The 27,607-nt window shown below is 36.5% G+C and overlaps 1 protein-coding gene across 30 annotated transcripts in view; it reads left to right on the top strand.

Moving 5' to 3' along the window:
• The window catches only part of DLG2 (discs large MAGUK scaffold protein 2), a 1,976,108-nt gene that overhangs the window by 1,325,287 nt on the left and 623,214 nt on the right, over positions 1 to 27,607 (top strand). For all 30 annotated transcript variants that reach the window (XM_049098993.1, XM_025419434.3, XM_025419437.3 and 27 more), the window contains one exon: positions 8,298 to 8,348. In XM_049098993.1, the coding sequence (XP_048954950.1) occupies positions 8,298 to 8,348 (51 nt within the window). The remainder of the gene's footprint in view (positions 1 to 8,297; positions 8,349 to 27,607) is intronic.

Below are 27,607 nucleotides of genomic sequence, written 5' to 3' on the forward strand. Positions count from 1 at the left end.
TATCAGCTTACATCATTGTATTTGTAAAGTCTCCTCCTATGTATGGCTCAGCACTCACTTTGTTCTGTTGCTCTAAATCTTTTGGTATGTGTTTGAACTCTTGATTCTCTTGGATATTGCTTGCAGTTGACCAAGTGATTTGTATATGGGGATAGTAAAGTGAAACAAGGGTCTTGATGGGATAAAAACTTGATGTATTATCATGGTATCTTCACAACCATAGATCAATGTGTTCTTAACACCATTTACTGCTCTCAAAGAGCATTTTTAACTTATGTAATACTTAAATCCAACAAAACAAACAACATGTATCAGGCTGGAGCCAAGTGAAAGCATTAAAATCACCTATTATTACTCCATCCAGCATATGGTGCGAGGCAAGGGAACAAAGCTGGGAAGAAATGTCCATTTCCAAATTAGAGGCCAATCCAGTTCTGAACTATTTAAGCACTATATTTTTCCTTCCTTACAGAAGCCTTTAATCAAGACAACATTAGAGAGAAAGAGAGAGAGAGAGAAGGAGAAAGAGAGGGAGAGAAAAAGAAAGAGAAAGAGAGACTTTCCTTTTATGCATGTAAGAAACCTAAGCTATTTTCCTTGATTTCTCTTGACAAAAATACCAGGAAAATTTATCACATTTTTATAGGTGAAAAGCTGTTTAACAATAATAATAATGATAATAATAATTTAAAAACCTGTGGCTTCTAATTAAGTGAAAAAACACATCATAATTATTGAGTCTAAGATCACTTTTCTAGAACCAGAGTCCTGTGTTAAAAAGTTTTAACAACAAAGGTAGAGGAAATAATAAAACCAAAGGAAAATTGTTTAAAAATGGAACAGGTTATAGGATACTTGATTAATTTTTTTTTATATTTGGTGGATGCTATGATTTAGCAGTTCACTGAGCTCAGAAATTTAATTAAGATTAGAAGTTTTAACATGAAATCAGGGTTTACTGGTAGATCACATTCAGGTGAATAATAGGAATAGTGGTCTTACCAAAATTAGAATCTTGACTAAGAATATCAATATTTTTATAGCTTATTTTTTTAAGAGTAAGATTGTTTTTTATAAAGTTTCACTAATAATACTGTAATAATATTATGATTAGCTTCTTGTCAAACTGAATATTTTTAAGTGAGTCTCATTATAATTGAAAAGTGTTTCTAAAATAACCAGATTCATACCTTAGGTTAAAACAGATGCACTATAAAGCTTAAACAGAATTATTTTTTGCTTACTGTTTAAACAATATTGACACACAAATGTGTATAACACATAAAAAGATGAATTCTAACAGCTTATAAGTAATGAAACTGATATTCAAATTCAAGTCTTTTGGATCCTGGAATCTAAGCTTTTTATTTCTGTGTGAAAATTCCTCTTAATATAAATAGAGGGCACAATTTTAGGTAGTGGAGATAGCTAGCAGAGGGAATATTAGTTAGAGGAAGTGATCAGAGGGGCTATCCACCTCCAACTTTCTCTGATGATACTCTCATTCATTAAAGTTTCCATATTGACTCTCACTTTTTCAATACTTGATTGTTTTTCCATTCAGCAGAAACACTTAAATGTAATAAGAAGATAAAGACAATGAACATCAGCTTTCTTTAGTTTTCTTTCAGATTGAGGTAGAGCAAAACTCCATTATCTTTTTCTCCCTTTTCAAAGAGACAAAGACACTTTTTATTTCTTCCAAAAGTCTAGAGGTCTTTGAAGAGAAGAAATGGGAAGGTGCTGATAGCGACAATCTAGAGTGGAGCTAAGGAGAGCTGGTGATACTACCATTAAGCTTCCTCCCAGATGGAGAACCTTACAGGTTAAGGAGAAGGGACATGGCTGAGGTACATGGAGATTAGAGAGCTATCAGCTGGTAGTATTTTAGGTTGCCAGTTAGGATCTTTGGAATAAAGAGTAATAGAAAAATCCATAATAAAGTTTGTCAGGTACACCTTGACCAAAGTGACAGGCAAATTAATATGACTTAGAGTGTAAAGCCCTGATGCTAAAAGGTGAGAGCAGAGAGGAACTTCAGCAATCATTTTTCTGCATGAGGAAAATTCAAGCAACATAACTGCTCAGGTTTATTGAGCATGTTAAAGCACAGAATCAAGACTACAATACAGGTCTTCTGACTCTTTCCAGCAGAGCACTCTGAAGAAGGGTCTGTCTTCTTCCATCTTCCTTGGTAGACCCATCTCTTTTCTACTCATCCTCATGAACACTTATCCTTGAACACATTCAGTTTATACCACCTCCTCTATGAAGGCTTTTCTGTCTCCCTCCAGTACAATCATCTGGCTTCCCTATGTCAGCTCTGCTGTTACAGTCTGCAGGCATCTACACAGCAGCCATATCACTTTGTTGCATGTTAGTGTTCATTTATCTCCCTCTACGAGAGTGAGTTCTTTGAGTCAAGAGCCATATCTCATTTATTTTGTATCTCTAGGGCATATCATCATGCCTAGCACATGGTGAGTTCCCATTAAGTGTCAGATTATCTTTTAATTCATATGTGCAGTATTTAAATTAGAAATTAACAATACACACATAGAAAAAATTTCCTGAGATGAAGAGATAAATGCAAGCCATATATTACAGGAAAATAAAACATGTGTTAGAGGCTCCCTATGCTTACTTGAATTTAGACAAGAGTTCAATGACAGTTTAGTTTTTGGAATTCTGAGGTAACTTGGTTCTAGAGTTGTCTAAAGACCTACTATGAACAAAGAATGGTACCAGAAACTACAGTGTGCAAAAATGAGTAAGATATCCTTGGTATCCTCATGAACCTGGAGCTGTAAGGGATATCATGAAAGCAGCCTTAGGAAAGTGAATGCCAATAGAGCAACATCATGGTCAAGACTGGGCAAAACAATGTTAAAAAGAAAATGTAAGAGGGAGCAGACAGGAGATCGGAAGAAGGTCTAGTTGAGGTAATACTCTGAGTGAAGACCACAGTGACCTGATTTTGGAGGGAAAGCTAAGATGATTCCTCTCCACAAGGCACATCTTAGATGGGCTCAGGAAAGAGATCTTTAAATTTAAAAAAGTATTTAGTGGATTTTATAGAAGAAAGCAAATTTATTTGCCTATCAAATTATATTTTATATTACTGGAGAAATTAGGAAATATTCAGTAACTGATCATATAAGTCTTGTGAACTTTGAAGATTAATCCACAACTAATTAAAATCACTCTCACTATTGAAGATATACTATATTCCAGGTAGTTGATATGTGTAATCTCATTTATTGCTCCCAAATCCTTTATGAAAAGAACTGTGTGGTATTATAAATAAATATAATTTCTTTATCACTTAAGATGTATGTCAAGTGTTTTACACAAATTATCTAATATTCACAATGACCATATTATGGAAGTACTGGTTAGTACCATTCTACACACGAAGAAATTAAGGTTTTGAGAGATTAAGGAAATTGGCTACATTCACATATCTCATAAATATCGGAACTAGAATTCAGATCTTTCTCTTTTTTTTTTTGTCTTTCTTTTTTTTAACTCTGGAATCCATCTTACCTACTAAACATAATAGAAGATACATAGGAGATTCAAATATAAGAATCCATAAAGCATCATGGTGTGTTTGCTGTAATAAATCTCCAACAGGAAAAGGGGATGAACATTGGCAATGTATTAAGACAAATACCAACAAGTTGAAACCATATGCCCCAGTCTCCATGATCATCATATCCCCTCCCAAAGTCCAACAAAAGCTTTATATGCAAAACCATAATGTTCAGAGATAAGTCTTGCTTACTGTGTGATAATTACCTTTAATAAAGGGCAAAGTTAGTACATTATTTATCATATTATATCCTACTAACGAATCGAATATGTATATACAACAAACATCACTTACATATGGCAGCAGTAGAACTGTGGTTCTAGTCCACCTTTATATTTTATATATTGGATATCATACTTTTCTGAGGCCTTAGTATATTGGTGCCTCTTTAAGAACTGTGTGTTTATTGCGAATAGAGTTCATATCTTAAATCTCTATTTTTTTCAGTACCTGTTACACCACTTGGCACATCACACATGCTCAAAAATTGTTGAGTGGAAGTATGTTTAGTTTTAAGAAGCCAATACTTTGATATTATTATATCAACACTTATAATATATGATATGGGGTTGTATAAACATTTATGTATCCCAAATACTAAGATGCTTTTAGCCTTAATGAAATTATACCTGTGGCAAAGAACAAAAAGAAAATTGTGAAAAAATCATTTCTTTAGACTCCAATTAAATCCATTAAAACAAGAAAAGGGGCAGCCTGGGTGGCTCAGCGGCTTAGCGCCACCCTCAGCCCAGGGCCTGATCCTGGAGACCCGGGATGGAGTCCCACGTCAGGCTCCCTGCATGGAGCCTGCTTCTCCCTTTGCCTGTGTCTCTGCCTCTCTCTCTCTCTCTCTCTCTCTCTCTCTCGGTGTCTCTCATAAATAAATAAATAAAATCGTAAAACAAAACAAAAAAACATTAAATAGTTCATCTATTTATTCATGAAAGACCTCTTTTCAGAAGTCAAAAGTACGTCTCAATTAAATTATATAATCATCTGGGGAGGTAAAGTATCACTGGAGGGGGAAAAAAAGCAGTGAGATAGCATGCAAAGTGTATGAAGTTGTAACTTTAAGTACCAAGTTTGAATTTGAATGGGTCACTCTCTTCTGTGTGATGTCAACAAGGCTACATGACCAGAACAGTGCAGGACAATGTGCGGCATCAATTTGATTTTCTAGTCCCCATAGAAACCTACCAGCTGTCATCATGGAACCATTAGGTTCAGGAAAATCAAGTATCTGGAAAAAAAAAAAAAAAAAAAGAAAAACAGATTTTTTAAAACTTGGAAATTCTATATTTGCAAAAATGTCAATCTTCTCACTTTTCTAGTCTTCATGGTGGGAGGATACTAAAAGTGATGGTCAGTATCAGAGCTGTAATAACTTGAATCTAATCCATGTAGCTGTCCAGGCCCCAGACTATCAGGTGCATAAAACATTGCCTGGGTACTGAAGTATCACTGGAAATACTACTGATCAAGAACAACAACAACAAATTCATGTGACAGAACTGTTTTCTGGAAGAGAGTTTTGTGAATTTAAAGACATATTGGTAAACTAGGAGTAAAAGGAGATCACCAAGGCATGTTCAGACAGTAGATTGTCTGTAAATCCCCAGAAGATAATGGGAGTCCATTCACAGCATAGTTTTTTTGTTGTTGTTTTTTTCTGGGAATACATGAAATATGCATAGGGAGCATTACTGTGTACACCTCTTGGCTTTTTACCAAGCAACAACTCCTCTAAATAAATATGAAAAAAAATTATTTAAAAAATATTGTGTTGGTGTACTTATTTGAAAAGTCACTAAATTTTCATGAATGTCATAACCCACCCTTATGTATTTCTGATTAAAATGGAGGTATATTTAGTTATGCTTTCTATCCTTTCCTCCAAGGCTTTTGCCAAGAGAAGTTGTGGGATTTCTTGTCTCAGGTGTCTTGAGGCAGAACAGAGATCACACTCTCTTAGTGATGACAGAATAGACACCAGGACCTCTTAAATGGCTTTCCTGAACTCCCACATTGGCTCTTCTGATACCATGTTTTAAATATTCTCAACTCAAAAAAAAAAAAAATAAAATGAATGAATGAATGAATGAATGAATGAATGAATAAATAAATAATAAATATTCTCAACTCAGGTTTGAAATATTGCCTCAGCCCTACTAAAAACCTTTCATCCCTCCAAAATTTCACTAGATCCTGTTGTAGTCTAGGATTCTTTTTTTTTAGAGTATGGTTGAAACACAATGGTCATTAGTTTCAGGTGCACAACATAATAATTCAACAATTCTCTCTGTTAAGCTGTGCTCACCACAAATATAACTACCATCTGTCACCATACAAAGCTATTATAATACCTTTGACTATATTCCCTATGCTGTACCTTTTATCCCTGAGACTTAGTCATTCTGTAACTGGAAGCTTTATTCCCACTCCCCTTCACCCACTTTGCCCAAATTCTCTGCCCTCTTTCTCTCTGGCAGACATCAGTTTGTTCTCTGTTTTTCTAGCTCTGACCTTCTAGTCCTAGAAGGTTTATTTATTCATTCGTTTTGGATTTTAGATTTCACATATAAGTAAAATCATATGGTATATTTTTTTAAAGTAAAGTGACATCCCAATCCGGATGGCATCATCTCTTCTTATGAAGACATCCTAGATACTAGAGAATTAGGCAAATGACATTACTTCTTTGGGTTGAAAACTAAAGACCCAGGAATCTGTAAGTCTCCTCCTATAGTTTGTCTACCTGATGAGGAAACTTTTGAATAGCAAATTGAGATATGTCTCTACAGTGCGTGTAGGAACTGAAGTCAGCATATATGATCATAGAATTGTTAAGCAAAGATTTGGGTAGACCACAAAGGACTACTACTGTATGCCACTAAAGGACTTTTGTCTTTTAAGAATTTCCTCACAGAATGTCTTTCAGCCTGAGTTTTTAGATTTTATTATCAGAGGCTTGTTTTCCTTTCTTTGAAGTCTTTTTTTTTTTTTTCCTCTCCCCACTTTACAGCACTTTGATAATATGAAAGGCTTCACTCTAGAGAAGTCACTGAAGCAAAGAAAAACTTCACAGAGCCATACTGGGGGAATTAAAACATATCACATTAATTCAGCCTTCCCTTTCTGTCTTCTATCAACTAAAGAAAGTTATAAAAAAAATAGAACTAATATGGAAACACAGACATATGGGGAGCTTGAATTTTGTTTTGTACTTTTGCACATAAAAAACGAAAACCTCCATAAAGCCACTAAGGCTTTCTAACATCATCAAGTCCTCTTCTATGAGTCATTAACTTACTGAAGCCCTGAAAATCAAATTTGGTTTAAGGCTGTTTGATAATGTAGTAGCACAGTAAAATGTGATTCACCAATTAGCTCATGTAATTAGAAAATCAAAAACATGCTCTAAGTGGCTGGTGGACACACATAAGTAAAGTCTATTATCATTGTTTATAGCTGCTGATTCTAGTTATAATTATACCTTGCACTGATGATGCCACATCCAAATTCCTTATGGAAGAGAATTCACAAATATCTGTGTTTACAAATAAGATAAATAAATGAATACTTAGTTCAGTCAGTTGTTTTTTTCAGCTTCTTTCTTACATCAATAATTATTTCTTCCCAGACTCTGTTAAGCATAAGAGTATCTAGTCCTTGCCTTTATAGAGCTCTCAGTCTACAAGAGCTGTGTTTAAGTTCTTCTAAAGAAAGAAAAGTCAACTGGTTCAGACCCTACAAAAATGATAATAGTTAGAAATTCATCTTTCTGAGATGATTAGATGATCCCTAAATGCCAATAATGTTGCCAAGACACATGAAAGAAAAAAGACATAGCCACCTCAAGAATTTTCTTGCTCAGAGGTTTTTGCCTGGCTGAAAAGGACTCTGATAAGAATGGGAATTGAATATTTGTTAGTTTATTTTAAAGCCACTCTTCATCTATTCTGTATGCACATCTGCTGACATCTAAGGCATATGTTCTATATTGCCTGGCTATATTCAATATTTCTGTCTGTAAATTCATGTCAATGCAAGAGTTGCTTAGATGGCTAAAGCTTTCTCATTAGGAATTTCAAACATATCCAAACATATCATTCTTTTCTTGCTGCTACTGAGGTACATGAACATGTATGAAGTACATGATTACATAGTCCAGGGCTTCCTAATAAATATAATGAAGATAATGGGGATGAATTACCTGAGCTTGAGCCAATAAAGAAAAGGCATTTCTTATCTGACACAGTTATTCTGAACGCTATTTTTTTGGAAAAATGTGACATAGCATTGTGCTGCCTTTTCTACTGACTTATTAAGGTCATATTTTAGTGTTCACTCATGGAAATTGTAAAGGATATTAGGAAATTATTTCCCTTGTACCTGTAACATTGCCCCTAGGTAGTTTATTCTTTGTAACCTCACAATGCATATTTTGTGTTGTTCCCTCGGCCCCAAATATCACCTTCTCAAATATCACCATTCTGAGGAATGCAATAAGCTTTGATTATTTTTTATAAAGTTTCACTCATATATTTTAGAATAGCTTAGATTATATTTTATTTGGATGAAAACACGATCACAAACATTAAGAAAGTATGGTTTTATTCATAGCCAGAATGAAACTTATTGTTAAAAACACAGCCATTTCCCCCTTAATATGTATTTAATCATTCTTTTTTCCTATTTACAGGTCAATGGGACAGAAATTGAATATGAGTTTGAAGAAATTACACTGGAAAGGGTAAGAAAAATCCAATAATCCAAAACCTCAATCTTGCATTTGACATTCTGCATCCTAATGCATTATTTTGTGAGATCACACAATTGTGTGTTTTACCTTGGAAGTTTCCAACAGGTTTCAAAATAAAAATATTAATGAAATGTTTGCAATGGAGGTTACAGAGACAAACCAAATTATCAGAATATTCCATGTGTAAATTGCATTGCCAAGATTTGGAGAGATGAATGAGAGAGAAATATTCAATGAGCTAGTATAGCACTTTTTCCTATTATTTTCATTATTAATGTTTTGTGATACAGTTTTAGATACATTACAAAATATTTTCACTTATATAATATTATTGCTATCTCATGACTACCATATTCATGCATGCATTTTTAATTTAAAAAAACTAATTGATGGGGGATCCCTGGGTGGCTCAGCGGTTTAGCACCTGATCCTGGGGACCCGGGATTGAGTCCTGCATCAGGCTCCCTGCATGGAGCCTGCTTCTCCCTCTACCCATGTCTTTGCCTCTTTCTCTCTTTCCGTGTCTCTCATTAATAAATAAATAAAATCTTAAAAAAAAAAGGTGACGCATTTTAAAGCCATCCCTTTGGAGAAAAACACAGCAATCCTGCAGATCTCTACAAATATGTTATTAGGGACTTGGCAAGGCTTTGACAAATTAGCAAAATTCTGTGTAACAACCCGAATCTATAAAGGTATTTTAGAAAACAGCAAGAGAAAGGCCAAAAACCACCTAGAAAAAAAATATGACCAAAACAGGACATTCATCAAAAAAGAAAAGGCCAATAACATATGAAAATTTGTTCATTAATAAACAAAGAAAACAATGATCCTAAATGGTTTTTGTGTGTCCAGTTGGCAAAATCAAAAAGGAAGGTTAATATTCACTGCTATGGAGTGACCCTAGAAATTGTTATAACCACAAAAAAGCAAATTGGAAAAATGAATCAGAAGCTTTAAAATGGGCACAGTTTTTTTGACTCAAATTATACTTACAAAATATACAGACATAAAGAATGTTCATATTAGTATTGTTTATAATAATGAAAACTGAAAAGGACAAGTGTTTTATAAGACATTATTATATGTCCAAATAATAGAAAATTATATTAAATTATATTATAATGGTATTTTTAGGAATATTTAAATATAAAATGGAAGGCCTAATGAGGTTCTTTTTTTTTTTTTTTTTTTTTTTTTTTTTTTTTTTTTTTTTATAATAATGAAAACTGAAAAGGACAAGTGTTTTATAAGACATTATTATATGTCCAAATAATAGAAAATTATATTAAATTATATTATAATGGTATTTTTAGGAATATTTAAATATAAAATGGAAGGCCTAATGAGGTTCTTATTAAATTAAAAACATAAATTTTATAATGGTATGTAAATACAACCCCATAAGTACCAGTATGCATAATTTGCATTCTTAAGTATATACATAAAGCCTGAAAGGATATACACCAAAATGTTAACACTTGTTATTTTTTATAATTTTTAGTTTCTTCTTTTTGTTTGCTAACCATTCATCTTTTTGCTAAACATTCCATAATAAACACATAACCCATTTATAATAAGAAAGAAAAATGTAAGTATTTTTCTAAGCTATATCATCAAGTATGAATTCAGACTCTAGACCTGAACTTAAGTTTATATTCCTTTTAAGTTTACTGATTATTCACTTTCCTGAGTTAGAAATTTTTCATTCTCAACCTAATTTTTATTGAGCATGAGTGGTTTTAAAAGGAAATTTACATTAAAAGCTAAGTGTTTGACAGATGTGTTCTTTAAAACTTCCATTATGAACTTTGGTTAAATTTTAATGGCATGCTAAATGGAGAAAAAATGAGGCTTATGGAAAATTAGCCCAAATGAAAAAAGAGAACACATTTCTTCTACTAAATCAGTAATCTTTTCTTTAGGACTGGCATATATAATTTGCAGAGTACAGTGGGAAATGAAGATGCAAGGCCCTTGCTTAAAATTGGCTAAAAATCAAAAAGATGGCAAGAACTGGGCATTAAATGCCACGTGACCCTTCTTAAATGTATGACCCTGTTTGGCTGTGCTGATCTCACAGTCAGGGAGCCAAACCTTCTCTCCCCACCCCCCACCATCTTAATATGACACCATGTTGTTAACCTGGTTTTATAGGTCAGAAGATTGAAGCTCACTTTGGTGTGAGGTAGAACATATGGTGGGAGTGAAACAACTGTGTGTTCTAGGCTGTGTTCTGATGCTCCCTTGCTTCAAGATCTGGCAAGTCATCTCACCTCCTGCCCTCAGGTTCTCAGTCACACTCTGAAACTTACCACTGCCCTGAACTACACCCGCCCCCAAACATCCATCGCCTATTATCTTTGCTGAACACCACCTCTTCTATGTTCTTATCATTTATTGTAGTATTCCCCCTCGAAAATTCGTTCAACTCCCATTGGGACCTTGAATCACTGATTTTACCATTCTCCTCCCATTTTCACCTTTCTTATGCCCCCCCCCCATACTCCACAGTCTCCCTCTCATAGGCTTTCAACATTTCTTCTCCTCACTTCCTTTCCGTGCTCATCCAGCAAAGCCTCAGCCCTCCAAGTCACCACCTGGGCAATTGAATGGATTTAGAGAAGCCCTCATTCATCTCACTTTAAATTTATAGCTATTGATTTCGAGTGAACCTTCAAAACATCCTTCCAATTCTTATATATTTCTTTAGAAAAATCATTTTCTCATTCTCTGGAACAACAGATTCACAACTTATTTGCTCTCCTCAAATCTCAAATACCGCCCCCCCCCCCTTCATCCTCATTTTCAGCTCTTGATCTCTCTTCCTGTGTCCTTGAGAAAAATCCAAGCAGTCATAGGAATATCACCTCACTTTCCTACCTCCAAGTCTGCAAGTGTGATCTCCCTTTACAGGGGAAGAATGTTCCCTGCTCCTTTGTGAGGCCAGCCCTTCACTTGTGACCTTCACTTGTGACCTGCACTCTGTAACCTCTTGTCCATTTAAGGACTCTACTTCTGCAGTTTTCTCCTCTCTGTCTCTCCTACAAAATCAGTCTCTCTCTCTCTCTCTCTCCTTCTCTTTTTCTCCTGGATAAATTTAATGCAGACATGATATAATATCTCTCATTAAAAAAGAAAAAAAAGTCCTCTAGCAATGCAGTAATATAGGACAAAACAAAACAAAATGTCATTTGCCTCAATGTTCCCCTCCTGTTATTGTTTCATAATTCTATTTTTCTTTACCAAAAATCTAGAAAAGTTGTCTATTTTCAATCATCCCACTTTACTACTTCATTTTCTTATTTTAACCTAGTTCATGTTTTTCATCCCCTCAGTAGTCCTAAAATCATCTTCATTAAAGTCTTGACCAGTTCCATTTGCTAAATCCAAGCATCAGTTCTTCATTCTAACTTCTCAGTAGCATTTGATGCAGCTATCACTGGCTCCTTCCTTCAAGATGATAATTCCTTGCCTTGCAGAACAGACTGTTTCTCCTGTTTATTCATGACCTCCCTGGTACCCTGTCTTGGTCTCCTTGCTGGCTCCTCCTCTAAATGTTGGAGCATTCCAGAAACCCAATGCACAGACCTCTTCTCAGTCTCTCCTCATTCCCTAGTGATCTCATCCAGACCTATGGTTTTAAATACCAACCATCAGCTGACAATTCTCAAATCTAAATTATGACCTCTATTCTGCATTCCAGATGTATGCAACTAACTGTCCGGTTGGCCTCTCTGCTGAATATCAAGAGGGTCTTCTAAACTTAATATGTTACTAACAGAATTCATGATTTCCCTGTACTCCCTACCCTCAGGGCAAAAGCTGCTTCTACCCTAATATTCCTCATCTTAGCTAATTGGTTCTATCATTTTCCTTATTATTCAGCCCCCCCAAAAAAACTCCTCTAGGAGTCTCACTTAATTGCTCTTTTTCCCTTGACATCCAGAGCAAGTCCTACCGGTGCGACCATGAAAATATATTTCAGAATCAATCAAATTTTATCACCGACTCTGCTGAATTCTAGTCCAAACTAATATCATTCCCGTGCCTGTACTACTGTAGTAGTTTCCACTTTTGCCCACTGCTAAAAGTAGCCAGAGTAATCTTTTCCAAAATATAAACCAAATTATACCACTTTTATTCTTAAAACCTTCCAGGAGGCAATAATTACACTCATTATCATCACCTATAAGACCTTATACGGTCTGACCCCTGCTTCTCTGACTTTATGTCCTAACCACCAACTACTAGAACATTTCACACATACTTTCTTGTCATTCCTCCAAAAAGACAGGCTTTCCCTACCTCAGAGTCTTCTTATATGCTATTCTATTTCCTGCAATAATCTCCCCTTGGATCTTTAAATGGCTTGCTCTTTTCATCATTTAAATATCTGCTCAAATGTCTCAGAAAAGTCTCCCTTGTGCACCCCATTTAAATTAGTACCAGCATCCCCATTACACTTTCTTTTTCCGCTTTCATAGCTTTATTACTTTTTTAATTGCACTTACCAGTATCTGAAATTTATATTATTAATTTATTTGTTGCTCATTTTGTTACTATCTGTCTCCTTCTCTAAATATATGCTATATGTAAATATATACTCACTTCTGTATCCAATTTGCCTAGAACATTGTCTGGAAAATATATACTCAGTGAATATTTGGTATATGAATGAATTATGCCATTGCTCTACGACTGCAAATCCAGTGAGGTAGAGACACATGGCCTGCATCTGAATCTTGCCTCTATCACTTCCTGGTTGGGTTGGTTGGGCTGAATACTTAACCTTTCTGTGCTTCAATTTCCACACTTGAAAATGAGGTGAAAGTATTTATAATTATCTCCTAGGGTCTTTGTGATGATTAAATGAGTTAATATAAAGGTTCAGGATAGCATGCATCGTTGTTATTCTTAACTTTTCCTTTGTGCTAACATAATAATTCTCTTAAGTGATCTTTATTAGGATCATGAAGGAAGCTTATTAAAAACATAGCCTCCCAGTCTCAATGATCTAACAAGTCTCATTAATCTAACAAGAACTTGTCTCATATCAGTTTTTTTTTTCCAGTTACTTTGTTCAGTGTTAGACATCCAATGATGAAGTTATGGTTCTAGTTATGTGCTCTTACAAATTCCACTTTTTCTACATTTAATCTCTATAACATTTAATTTAATAATAAACTAATCACATTCATTTAGTAACACCTTTATGAAGTGGGTATTGCCAACTCCATTTTACATATTAGGACATTGAGGCTCAGAAATTAAATAACTTAGGTGTTAGCAAGGGATGGAACTAGGATTCAGCCCCATGCCCAACAGATACTAGAACCTAAACTCATTACCACTGAGTTAGATTGTCCTCAAAATTAAGTTCAAATGTCATTTCCTCCAAGAATCTTTTCTTGATTTTCACTCTTGGGCAAGGTCCCCTTTATAAATTGACCTAAGCAGAGAACTTCTCACACTAAGTGATGAATAAAATATATCTTTTCCACTGACCTATGAATTCCTTGACAGGAGGATTTTTATTATAGTTTTCCTTATATTACCATGATGACATAAAAAAGAAAAGGCAATGAACAATTTTACAACAAATTGATGACTCCTCCCCTACAGCAGCATTGCTTAGTGCCTTGGCCACTTGCCACACATAGTGAATTCCACACATGTCTAACGTACATTCATTTTCCAAGCAAAGTCCTGAGCATAGTCCTTGTTTCCTAGAATTTTACAGTATGGTAGAAAACATAGAGAAGTAAATAGGCAAAAATCACGAAGAATAACAGAGTCTGTAGATACCTGGCTCAGAATGAAGTATTCCACTGAAGCTTTATACCTGAGCTGGCATAGGAAAGATGAGAGGGAGCAAGTCATGGGAAAGGGAGTGGAAGAAGAAGGCCTCAGGGAACAGCAGATGCAAATGTTCAAGGACCCATGGAAAAATAACATCCTCAAGGAACTGCAAGTCCAGAATGACTGCACCTCCAGCTGAGGTAGGGCTCAGAGGGAGAGGCTAGGTTAGAGTGTTGGGAGAAGGCTGGAGAATATAGGTGCCTTAGGTAACATAGAGAGGAGTTTAAATTTTATCCCAATTTTATCCCAAAGGGAATGGAGACCTTTTGAATAATTTTAAATAGAAAAGTAACATAATTGGGACACCTGGGTGGCTCAGTAAGTTAAGTGACTCTTGATTTCAGTTCAGGTCATGATTTCAGGGTTCTGAGGCCCAAAAGAACAGAGGGCTGTGGCGAGACTGAGGGGTGGGCAGCAGAGGGAGTGGGAAGGAGGGACTGTGCACTCAGTGGGGAGTCTACTGCTCTCTGTCTCCTCTCTGGCTCACACACACTCTCTCTCTCTCTCAAATAAATAAATCTTTAAAAAAGTAATATAATCATGTATGTGCTTTAAAAAGATTACTTTGGCTGTGATATTGTATATACATTTCATAGGATTCAGGAGATAATGCAGGTATGCCATTTAAGACATGTAATTTAGTGGCTAAATTCTGCCAATGGTGATGAAGAAGGAGACTATTCAAAATATGTTAAGAATGTTGGAAGAACAGATTCTAATGTTCTGTAAGATGAGAAAGTGTCAGAAAGAGCAGAAAAATCAAAGATACCTAGATTATAATCCAACAAATTCCTTTCATTAACACGGTCTGGGTCTTTCAGCAAAGGCCACCTGTGATATTTCAAATCTTTCTGTCACTGTGGGCTCTGATGACATTAACAAAGGTGGCTAAGTATAAAGTCTATGCCTCTGGGTTATTTATCCATTATTCATGCATGAAATTAATAGGTTAGGTACCTCCAGTATGACTTCTATCAAGAGAAGCTAGTTTACCCAGCATGGATAATAGATTCATCATGGCTTTATAACCCTAACCATCATGCATGACTACAATTTAGCAGAGATATTGAAGTGACTATACGACTATCTGCCACCTCCTCTGACCCCTGTCCCCAGCCTCCAAAAAAAAAAAAATTGGACTACTTTCCTGACAGCTGCAGAATGTATGATCATGTGATACTACTTGAATGTTCTATCTGATGAGTTAGTGATATTCTTTTGATGTTAAAAAATAACAACAACAACAAAAAGCCCTCAAGGATCTGAGCTATCTTCCCAAATATAAGCAATTTGTAGGGCAGAGGAAAGTGACTGATTTATTACACCCTCCAAATTCCTATAGATGGACCAAGTTTTGGGTATAAGGTGGGTAACATGGGGATTTTGAAAATAGTATTTGTGAACTGCCAGGTAAGAAGTGACCCATTAAAGTTGTCTGATGGACTTTCCAGATTTATCAAGGTAAATCATTGAATGTCTGAAAGACTTAGGTCACATGTGTTTATCTCAAATGTGTTTTTCATCTTCATGAAAATTCCTAAATTCAAGTGGAATTAAGGGTATATTACTTCAAATAACGTAGAAGTCTTGGATTTCTAAATTTCTGATTTTTTTTTCTTCAGCTATATTCATTTATTAATTTAATAGGAATAGGAGTAAAAAGCCAAGTCCCAATGACATTTGCTTAGGTTTCTGCTTTTATATGGTCAGCTCTAATACAGTCTTATTCCAGTCTAATTAAATAATTTTTAATAGTCGGTACATTTCTTAAATGAATTCCAAATTTTACGTATGCTTAATTATCGGTGTATGTTTTAAGTGTGTTTGAAATAATATATACACATGTATATTTGTATGTGCATGGAAAGCACTTAAACATAAGTGTGTATTTAGATATAAATAAAAATATTTACTTAATATGTATGAATTTAGATCCGACTTTTGTTGGCATTGTGGGAAGTATCACAAGATTTGTGGAACAAGAGTAGGTTTCTAGAAGCAGTGGAAAGCAGCAGTCTTTGAACTTAGACCTTATTTTGAATCCAGGATCAGCCACTTCCTGTGTGACCTTGAGCAAGTTACTGAACCTATTAAAGCCTCATTAGTTTTCTCCTTAATGAATGAGATACTAATATCTATCAGCATTATTGTGAAAAGTAGAAATAATATCTGTAGAATGCATAAAAGTTCATGGAACACATTGGATGTTCAATATGATTAGCTCCTACAAAGTGTATACACACACCTCATTTCTTTTTTTTAGGGTGTCACTACTTCAGGCTATGATTCTGAGTCTAAATCAAGTAGCAAATGCAGGCTTCCTCTTTTCCCCTGTGACTATATTTGTGGTAAATGATAAGCTGCTTAAGTGATCCCCAAAATGTTCGTATATCCAATTATCAGTGTATTCTTTAAACACATTGAGTGTATAAATAGAGTCTGCTCTTCAGTTTGCAAATATAACCTCCTTTGGAATAAGAGAGTGATATTTGTAGCTCTCTCCTTTGTTAGCTAAGAATTTAGTTTCAGGCTAGACAAGCAGTTGCAGTGTATCCTTTTGTTTTCAATAGCTGCAGGCTATGATATTTGCTCCAGTTGCCTAACAGGTCCATGAACTCTTGTATTCTAATAGCCCCTACTTCTAGTCTCTACATATGATATGTGAGCAGCATTCCCTTTGGAGAATGGCTCCTCTCCCCGTACTAACCATGTTGTTCTGTGGACAGCTGCCAGTCGTGGCACCCATCCCACAGGTGATTGGTCTAGAGCTACTAATTGGAATTACCTGGTAAGCAAGTGAAAAGTAATACTACTACCTGAGCCTGGCCCTATGCCAAATGAGGAAGAACCTTGGGAGGGCGGAGCATGGGGAATCTTTATTTTGGAAATATTCTTAGTGATTTGATGCACAGTTTAAGAGATGACACTTGAGCCAAACTGAGCCAATAAAAGTGCTCCTCAGGATTTTTCCCACTAAAGTGTGGGGAATGGAGAGGTGCCACATACAATCATGTAGCAAAGCTGTGAAATATGTGGCAGAGGAGTGGTTGAGCTGGGCATCTCCTACCGTGTGGAATTAGCTCATCTGAGAAAAGAAGGCTTCTAGCAGAGAAAGCCAGAGACAGAAAATGAGAAAGGGATGAAGGGAAGGAGGGAGGATGAGAGAGAGAAGAGGGAGAGGGGATAAAAGAGAGAAGAGGGGAAAGAGAGAGAATTGGAAACATCCAGTTCCCATGTTAAGTCTGTCCTAAAAGCAACCAGACACCACTCCCTAGCTAATGGCTACTTGAGTCTTCCCTTAAATTCTTCTTAGCCAAACTTGTTCATATCAGGCATCCACACTTAACTGATCCATATTGGGCATCCACAACATTTGCACTTACACAAATGTATCTTGGTGTTGTGGTATAGCTATCACTGTGCTGAAGTTACTGTGTAGGCCATGCTGCCATAGCCTTTTCTCAAAATAAATGTTGCCTTGCTTAGATTGTCTTGCTTAGGTTGTCTTTACCTTTCCTAAATTCTAGTCTTGTCTCTCCCCACTAAGGTAAGGTCATAAAGCAAAGCTCTCCACTAGAATAGTGTTGGCAGGTTGCAGTAAACCTTAATACCCCAAAGTTTACACATACCATCTCCTTTAAAGATGTGTTCCAAGTCCCAGAAATAAGAGCAATAAAAAAAAAAAAAAAGAAGTGGCAGGTATAGAGAATGGCCGGTGACAGGTCTATCAATTTAGGTCTCTACTGTCAAGAAACTTTTCTGATTTGGGAACCAGCCAACTTTGCACATTTGGAAAACAGTTTGCAGCATTAACTACTGGACTCAAATTTCAGGGAAAAAAAAAAAAAACGACTGCTAGAAATATAGTTTACAGACATTTGAGGGGTCGTTAATCTAACTTTTCTTAAAATGTAAGCACCAAAGGCTCAGGATTGAGGAGCTCCTGGTAAACATACCTCAAAGGGCATCATTTAGATGAATCGGCACAAAGTACTTTTAGCTGAAATTCAGCTGCTCACTCCAGCCATCTCCATTTTTCTTTATAAGCTTCAGGCTGAATTATCTCCCTTCTTTCACCTCACAAACCCTCTGTTATCAGCGTATTAACAAGTGCTCTCTTCTAGTTCATTAGTCTGGCCTCCATGCCATCACATCATCTGAACTGGCCAATACATTCTCTTCTGTGAACCATTTGTTATACTATTATTACCCCTATCTTTCTTTGATGTAGCCCCTGATTATTACAAGCACATTTAATGCTAGTGTAGTGGAGCTTCTAAACCTAACATCTTTTAAACAAAATGCCCAATAGAAAGACTTACACAGAAATGATAAAACTCTACCATTTCTGAGTTGAGTTTTACAAGCAGAGTAGATATATTTCTGTGACTTGTACCAAGATACAGATGGTTAAGAAAGCTTGGCAAGGAGAACTGTCACTCAGGGGTGCCCTGACTGTTGAGGATTACCTTGAGGGTAGTGGAAATTAAAGACCCAAAGAGCTACATTACAAGTCCCCAGAAATCTGACATGGGTCACAATATAGTAGATCTTGAGAAATGGCAAAAAGTGGGTATTTTGCTACTTGCATCTGAACAAACTCTTACTGATGTAGCTAAGGCAGCAGCAAATGCAGTTTCAGTAGCTCAAATGTCAGGCTGGCAGTGAATGTAACCTGTCATTTGTAGTGCTTCTCTAGCAGTCACTTCAGCCATCTTCAGAAAGATCCCATAGTTCTATGTTCTTACACAGTGATAGACAACCTGTACCTGCAGTAGTCATTTTTTCCTCACAAGTAACTGCCACAACATCCATTGCCTCTCTCTGAGTTGTCCCTTCCAGTCTGTCAGTTTCTGCTATACCTTTCCAATCTTGGTTGGACATTTGTTGGTTATCTACTCATTTTGTTCTGATATCATTCGTTTTAGTTCTGATATCTACCTTGGTCACATAACCCAGGTGATTTGACCAGAGCTAAGGTGACTCTTAACTCCAAGGGTACTTTCTTACTGATTTAGGGCAGTTAGTGTATCTTACTGCCCTGGCCTCCATCAGGTGGTGGGTATGCAAACCAATCCAGTGCAATCTAAGGGAATCCTATGACTTTTAGTTAGGATTCTGGGACAGAAACCACCCTTCCGTAGGCATGAAGTAAAGAACTCTATATAGCTTGGATAGTGGTATGGAGCCATTTATGGCAATAAGAAGATTCCAGCTTTAGGATGAAGGAGCATTTTAAGTGACAGATTAGATAAATGGGGGAAAGATCAGTCTTAGCAATATCTTGAGACCTTGACTCAGACCACTTTGGAAGCAGCCCTTCTGCTTTCAACTTTCCTCTTTACCTCCTCCCTGCAATGAAAACCGGCTTTAACAGGGAGAAAGGAAAAGGAAAAATACAGGAGAAGAAACAAAAACACTAGTAATACCTCAAAATAAAGATACATAGTAGAAAAACTGAAAGTTATTTCAAGAATTTAAGAAATGGTTATAAATGGTGGCTTTAAAAAGTATATATTTTATCCACTTAGTTTAATGAGCTTGACACATTTTTAAACTTACACATAATCTATCCTTTGGAGCAATGGAATGCATGTATTATGAAAATGGTCATAGGCATCGGAACCTCTGTGATGTATTATCTAGTTTTAAAGTTTACAATGCTCAGTTTATTATAGACTCTGAATAAATAAAACAACACAAATATAGTCATTAAGAAGAATGTCGCCTTGGACTTAATTCAGGATCACCAGTCAGGCATTATTGATCCTAAAATTCTCTTCCCTTCCTTACTGTTTTTACCTGACAAGCTCTTCTTAAAACCCTAGCTCATATATTACCTCCTCTGAACAGCTTTGTCAAATTCTCAGTTACAGTTAGCTTATCCATCCTCTTTATCACCTCAGGGCTTTCTCATTGTCATCTGTGTTCATATTGTATCTACCTTCTTTTCAGGATCCTCAAAGGCTAAAATGTTTCTCGGTTTAATCTTTTTTATTTGGGATTTTATATTAACTAGTAGCTCACTAGTTGAATCACTGGAAGAATTATTTAGTCTTCTGACAAAAGATACGGGATAAGGATCATTTTTTTTACTCCTGATTGTGTGCATGTATATATATATTTATATACACACACACATATATATGATACACAAACGTGTATAAATTTTATATAAACCTTATACATTATATACTTTATAATATAAATATGCATATGCTTCTTTCATGTGTTTATGTGTGTCTGTAGATAGATAGTATCTTCTTTATAAGCTGGGGCCAATGCTCTGTGCTGTTTCTAGTGGTGGTAGCAGTAGCTGAGGCAAAAATAAGTGTATCAGTCTCTATCACCTATTAAAGTTTGGACCTTATATGCTAATCTATTGTGGTTATAACATCTCTTAACAATTAGGCCATTACATTAGTTGTAGAGTTTCTATTTTACAATTGGCAGACAGTGGTTCAAGGAAGTAAAGAGATTTGTCCATGATCACAAAACTGGCATATGGCAAAGCTGGTTGCTATTTCTTCAATGACTATGTGGTACCACTGCATAGCATGAAAAATATGAAAGACTTTGTGAAGTACAACATTTATTCTCTGACCAGCAGTAATATATTCAGACTGCCTTTAAGGCTTATGCATTTATCAAAAGGAAACATTCAGCCTAAGGCAAAATATCTTAGGTTAGCTCTGAAAGGCTGAAAGCAGCTTCAAAAGAAAGACAAAGACAAAACAAAAGACAGTAGCAGTGAATAGAGACGCATTTATTTTTATTTGGGATTATATCTTAATATTTGAGAAATAAGCCAGGCTCATCTCTCCACCACCCTCTCACCCCCCCACCCCGCATCTGCTTAAACTGCTCAAAGCTTGGTAATGTAACCCAATTCTGGAGGAAAACAACAACAAAAATGACATCACATCTTGCATATTTAGCATTCTTCTAATTAAAAAAAAAAAAAGGAAACCCAGTTCAAGCAGTGCTCCAATTGTATCTTTGAAATGTTCCTCAGGAAAATATACCCATGTTTTCTAAAGCAAAAATTGGTGAGATTGTAAATTCCACTATCCAGGCAGTGTTATTGTTTCATTACTTGATATAATGTATATATTATAATGTGTTCAATGCATATATTATAATATTATGAATATATTATATCATATTCTCATATCAGTTCATTATTTTCAAACTATTTTTCAGAGATTTCATCCTTCAAACTGCTCTGTGAAATAGGAAAAGAAAACATGACACTCCTCATTTTGCAAATGAGGAAACAAAGGCTCAGAAAGTGTTTTCATGGGTTCCTCAAGGTCACTCAATACAGAGCAAAAGCCAGTCTAAAATTCATATCTCTAACTTCCAGCCTCACTCCTTTTTCTCTTCTCTTGCTGTTTTACTTTTGGTTTTGTTTTAATATCAAAGAATCGCACTCTTCTTCAGGTAAAACAAACTCAAAATATTAAAATATGGGTCACCAATTTCTCAAACTAAGCTGAAATCAAAAGAAAACTTTCTCATACCAAATTAGATTTTAAATCACCACAAATTATTTAAACTCACATTTTTATTTATTTATTTTTTTAAAATATTTTTTTTTAAATTTTTATTTATTTGTGATAGTCACAGAGAGAGAGAGAGAATGAGGCAGAGACACAGGCAGAGGGAGAAGCAGGCTCCATGCACCGGGAGCCCGACATGGGATTCGATCCCGGGTCTCCAGGATCGCGCCCTGGGCCAAAGGCAGGCGCCAAACCGCTGCGCCACCGAGGGATCCCTAAACTTACATTTTTAAAAACAACAATCATACACATCAAGGCTCTTTAGAAGCATTTCTACAAGCCAAGTTTTTATCTTGCACCTCCAGTAAGAGGGAACCCTTCAAAATTCAAAATTTGAGCATTACTCTATGAAAGACGTTTTTTACATTGATTTGAATTATCTGCTAGTAATTCCTACCAAACTATTTTACCAGTAAAGCAAAGTGTTTCAAGTGTGGATTTTATGGCCATTTAGCCTGATCAAATTGTGGTTTTAATACCTACCAAGTTGGTGACGATGACCAAGTCAACCCAGCTGTGCCTCACTATGCTCATCTGTAAACTAGGGGTGACAATAGTTCCTGCCTTAGAAAGTTATTATGCAGACTACATGAGTTCGTACTAAAAGTACTTGAAACAGCGTCTGTCCCAAATGCGTACTATACAGGAGCTAGTCATTATTATTACTGGTCTAGTTGCTCTTCATTTGATGGGCCTTTAATGATTTCAAAAAGAAATCAAAGTTCACTTTCTCCCTTGAGACTTTTCTCCTGCAGAATTACCACAATTCTCCTATTCATTTAATTATTCCTCACATGGCCGCCTTCCTTTGGTAGTGCTCCTAATGATTATTACTTTTCCTACTAAAATGTCCTCTCCCTCCACAGATATGCATCAACTACCCACTGTGGTGCCGGAGCCATGCTTTGTTCACTCCATGGTCATTAACTGGTCACCTCTTCTGTGGCCGGTGTATTAGATATTGTCGATAGGTGGTGAACGAGATAGCTTCTGCCTTCAGAGAGCTTAGTAGTAGTAGTAGTAGTAGTAGTAGTAGTAGTAGTAGTAATAGTAGAATTCATTACTATTAGTATTAGTAGGGAAGACAGATATGCTGAATAAGTCATTACTTCAGGGAGGTCTGCGATCATAGAGCGTTAATCAGGCTTCTCATCTTCTTGTTCAGTGTAACTATTCCATGACATAAACTTGAAAAAAAGAAAAGAAAAAGACTCTCATACTCATTTTGCTATGGTAAAATGAAAACCTGGACTTTTACATCAACCAGTTATTAAAATGAATGTTTCTTAATCTATGGTATGTTCCTCTGTGTCTGCATTCAATGATAAAATATGCAGGTGACAAAATATTTTGTGAGGGCTATTTATTACTGCTTCCGAATTAAACTCATGTCAGTGTTATTTAACTACCTTCTCTTCCAGCATGTTACTTTAGGGACAAGCTGTCTTTAGCCTGGGCTATTTTGACAGAAACTGTGACACATGCTTTTCAGAGTGGTCTATCACGTTTCACAATGCCTGCAAGGATGTTCTTAGGTGAACTGACCAAATCCTTTGCCAACACTTGAGAATATATTTGAAATGCAATATTCTCCTTGCCCTGGGCAACCTATGCATCACTCAGACCTGTCTGTTCTGAATAAGAAGGAGATTTTTTTTCCCCCCAAATATATAGGAAAACATTAAGGACATCTGAACTTTGTGATTAAATTCATTAAGTGTGTTACCTTATGTAATCCTCCTTGCTAGAACTCTCTGAATTATCATACTATCTTGCAAACTGAGGTACTGAGTGATAAATTGACATACCCAAGGTCGCACAGCTAGAAAGGGGTGGATCAGAAATCTGAAGTGAAATTGGTTTACATTTAAAATTTCACAAAGAACCACTTGCTCTATAGTTTCAGTATCTCTCTTTCCACTCATTGTCAAGGCTGACTGTGTTGTTTCACATAGCATGGGGATTTTCCCTTTGGAAAGCTTGGCATTTGAACAGCTGATATAAGGATTCTAGCCTCTGGTTCCCAAAGGGATGTTTCTCAACTTGGGCATAGAGTCTCCATTTGTGCTCAGTGGGGAACAAAGAGTGATGACATTAAATGAAGGCAGCACTGACTGTGAAATCAGTTACCTTTTAAATCTCAGGGTTATTGAATTAATGAATTAGTCTTAGAGGGCTGTGTATCATTCTTGGAATCCTGAGAAAGGAAATTGAATATTAACCCAGTTCACATCCATAATGCACAATTTATAGCCACATGCAGACTAAACCATATGGTGGAAACATTCTTTCATTCTTTCAGATTATTTTATGTTGGGTGCCCCATATACAGCAGGTCTTTAAACCAACTTGTGTATGATCAAAATAATAAAACATCTGTTGATAATAACCTTGAGAACAAATTGGTGCTTCCCAAACTTGCTTGAGCTGTAAAATGTCTATCATTATAATGAATACAAAATGCAGAGATAGTATTTTAAACACACACACACACACACACACACACACACAATTTGGTCATGTCACCTACAAAGTTGTGCCCTCCACATCGCTGAAACCTCATTCACAGAAAACTCAGCTTTGCTATGAATACGTGGGGCTATTTTTTTTAATGGTTAGAATGGTTGTGAGTTCTTAAAAAGTCTATGGAAGGAGATTAAATAACCATAGTTAGGCAGTTTCATATGAAGCATGTCAAAGCTGCATAGTTTTGAAACCTCAGGAGAAAGTTGAGCCTTCTGAGCATTTATAAGACACTGATGAATTGCCAGGCCCCAAACCACCGCAGAATTTCCTGCTGTCTGGTAAGTTGCCACAGCCTACACCATTGCAGCCAAAAACATACTCGGTACTGGAAAATCTGTGATTCTCATCACAATCCCTTCCTTGCATGCCCTGGGACCACAGTCTGGTTAGGAGGAGCCCTGGAATATTTTTAGTGTTTTTATTTCTGCTGTTCCCCATTTCTTCAGTTCTGCCATTGGCATGAGGTTCTCTTGGACAGACCGGAATCCTTAGGAGAAATTCCAAAAGAAAAATGCGGTGAAACATTTCCATCTCCTGCTTTGGTGGAGTATAGTAAATGCATTAGAACTTTTAGCTCCCAGAAATTTGGAATCTGCTGTTTTATTGGGCCTGAGTGAAAGCACACTAAGTTTTAACAAGTGCTGGTACCCACTTCCTTTGCCACGTAGAGCCCTCCAGAGACTTTGCCTTAACTATAAACAGAATCAACTTTTAACCAACTGCGAAGTTCCTGACCTAGTGTTTCCTACTACACATTGGCTGAAAATCTCAGTTTGGGCAATAGTCTCCAGTTCATTCTTTTGCCTCATGAGCTCACTGTGAATATGTTGCTCATTGTGCTTCCCAAGACTGCAAACCACTTTCTTCATTTCTTTAGAAATGGTCTACTAAATGAACAGAAAAGTTTATAATATGCCATTTCCTTTGAACACAGATGTCATGATAATAGTAACAATTGTTCCTAAATAGTTGAGATGTACTTCTGAGACCTCCATTATTTAAGTTCTACAACAAACAACCATTTAGCTTTTCTTATCCTTATTTGGAAGACAGGAAAACTAAACATGATAGTGGTTAAGTAACTTGGATTTAAAATCACATTTCTGGGCAGCCCCGGTGGCTCAACGGTTTAGCACTGCCTTCAGCCCAGGGTATGATCCTGGAGACCCGGGATCGAGTCCCACGTCGGGCTCCCTGCATGGAGCCTGCTTCTCCCTCTGCCTATGTCTGTTCCTCTCTCTCTCTGTGTCTCTCATGAATGAATAAATAAAATCTTTAAAAAAAATTTAAAGTCACATTTCTATTAAACAGTGGGACCAGAATTTAGTCCGAACTATTTTGATTACGTCTATCCAAGTCCTGTTTCTTACTATAAACTTATATGGTAAATGTTATTCAAACCCTATACAGATGAAGAAATGGAGGCTAGAGAGTTAAGTAACTTACCCAGTGTATAAAGTTTATGTGAAAAGGCCAGAGAGAGAGAAAAATGACACAACTGTGTAACTCTAGAGCATTCTTCCTTCTCTGATAGTCTCACCTTGGTATCTCCATCTGTTTAATCAGAAAGCAGACATTCCTGTTCACACCTAATCAGTCATTGAGTCAATTCCACCTCTCTAATCCTTCTCAAATCCACCTGTTTTTCTCCAGATACACTACCTACTAAGGGCACCATCTCTTCTCACCTGGATTATTGCAGCCTCCTATCTAGTCATTATGTCCCAGTCTTAAGTCCCATTCAGTGCATTACTCACACCAGGGCTACTGTGATCTTCTTTAAGATAAATCAGGACTGTGAAATTCATTAGTCCTCATTGACTTTTAGGTAAAATCCAAAATCCTTGGCTCAACACTCAAGGTCCTTCATGTTCTACCTCTCCTAAAGGATAAGCCTCTAGCTTATCCTTTACTAATCCCCTTCTTGCATCTGGACTCCAGCCATATGGCATAACTTCGAATTTCCTGAACTCACGGGGTTCTTTTTCTCACCTCCTCTTTTCTGTGAATACACTTCTCTATGCCCTATCCACTTTGCCTAACTAATGCCTGCTCAAACTGAATGTAAGCTTAGCATTCTCTCCTTCTACGAGCCTTCCCTGACATACCCCTTAACTTTTGAGTGCTTTTCTCCTCTATTGGCCATTTGAAAGTCCTCTGTCAAAAGCATTATGGGCCCTTTTCCAGAACTTAGGAGTTGACCACCATTGGTAGCTGCTCAAAACAATATTAACAACCTCAATGTTCTTGTCCTTCAAAACAGAATACATATATCTAATTAAAGAGAAAGCAAATAGGTTGTCTAGTTGCCTCCTCTGCCACAATTGTGCAGCCATTCATAGGGCAAATTTTCCATCCTACCAGAATCCATTCTACCTAATCAGATGTTGTCTGCTGGTTTAGCAATATTTATTTAGTCAGTTGGTCACTAAATAGGTATTAATTGTGTGCCATGTGTTCTGTTCTGTTTTAGCCTCAGGGCACATAGCAGTAAACAAAACAAATAAACACTTTTACCTTGGAGAGCTTATATTCTGGTGGAGGAGACCTCAAGTAAACCAAATAAGTAAAATAAATAGTATGTTATATGGTATTAAGTGCTATGGGGAAAGCAGAATAGACTTGTGTTGACCTTAGTTACCCAAACAGATAAAAGTCATTTAATATTTCCCCCTGAAATAGCAATTACCATTCAAAATGGTCATTGCCCTTCATTTCTTGGTTAGTGTAGGTGAGTGGTGTGGTAACTCTCATATCCTGGCTGGACTTCAGGCATCTTCAGAAAAATGCAAGTATAGACTTAGCAGATACTGCTCTTACAGAAGCGTCAAGGACATGCCACAAATATATCAATGGTACAGACTTAAACAGAGTCACTGTCTCAGGTTGTGTTGCTTCTCTCTCTCTGTCTCTGTCTCTGTCTCTGTCTCTGCCTCTCTCTCTCTCTCTCACACACACACACACACACACACACACACACACACACACATCCTTAACAGAAGAGGTTCAGAGGTTCTTTGGGACAAGACTACCTCTGATAGAGCTCTATTTCTATCTAGCAGATGCCACCTTCAAATATTTGGTGCTGGGAAATAGGTCTATTTCACTTGACTATGACTGAAACAAGTCAAAAGGCATTATGCATGGGCCCTCATGGTTGTTTTGGAGCTAAGAAGCTAAGCTTTGAATATGAATGTGCTACTGAGTATTGTCAAGATGCTGACCACTGGTGTGCTTGTCTCCAGAATCCCCACTGCTTCCCAAGCTAAACTTACTAACACTTCTCAACCTACATTAAAT

This window comes from Canis lupus, chromosome 21 (assembly GCF_003254725.2).
Source record: "Canis lupus dingo isolate Sandy chromosome 21, ASM325472v2, whole genome shotgun sequence".
Lineage (NCBI taxonomy): Eukaryota > Metazoa > Chordata > Mammalia > Carnivora > Canidae > Canis > Canis lupus.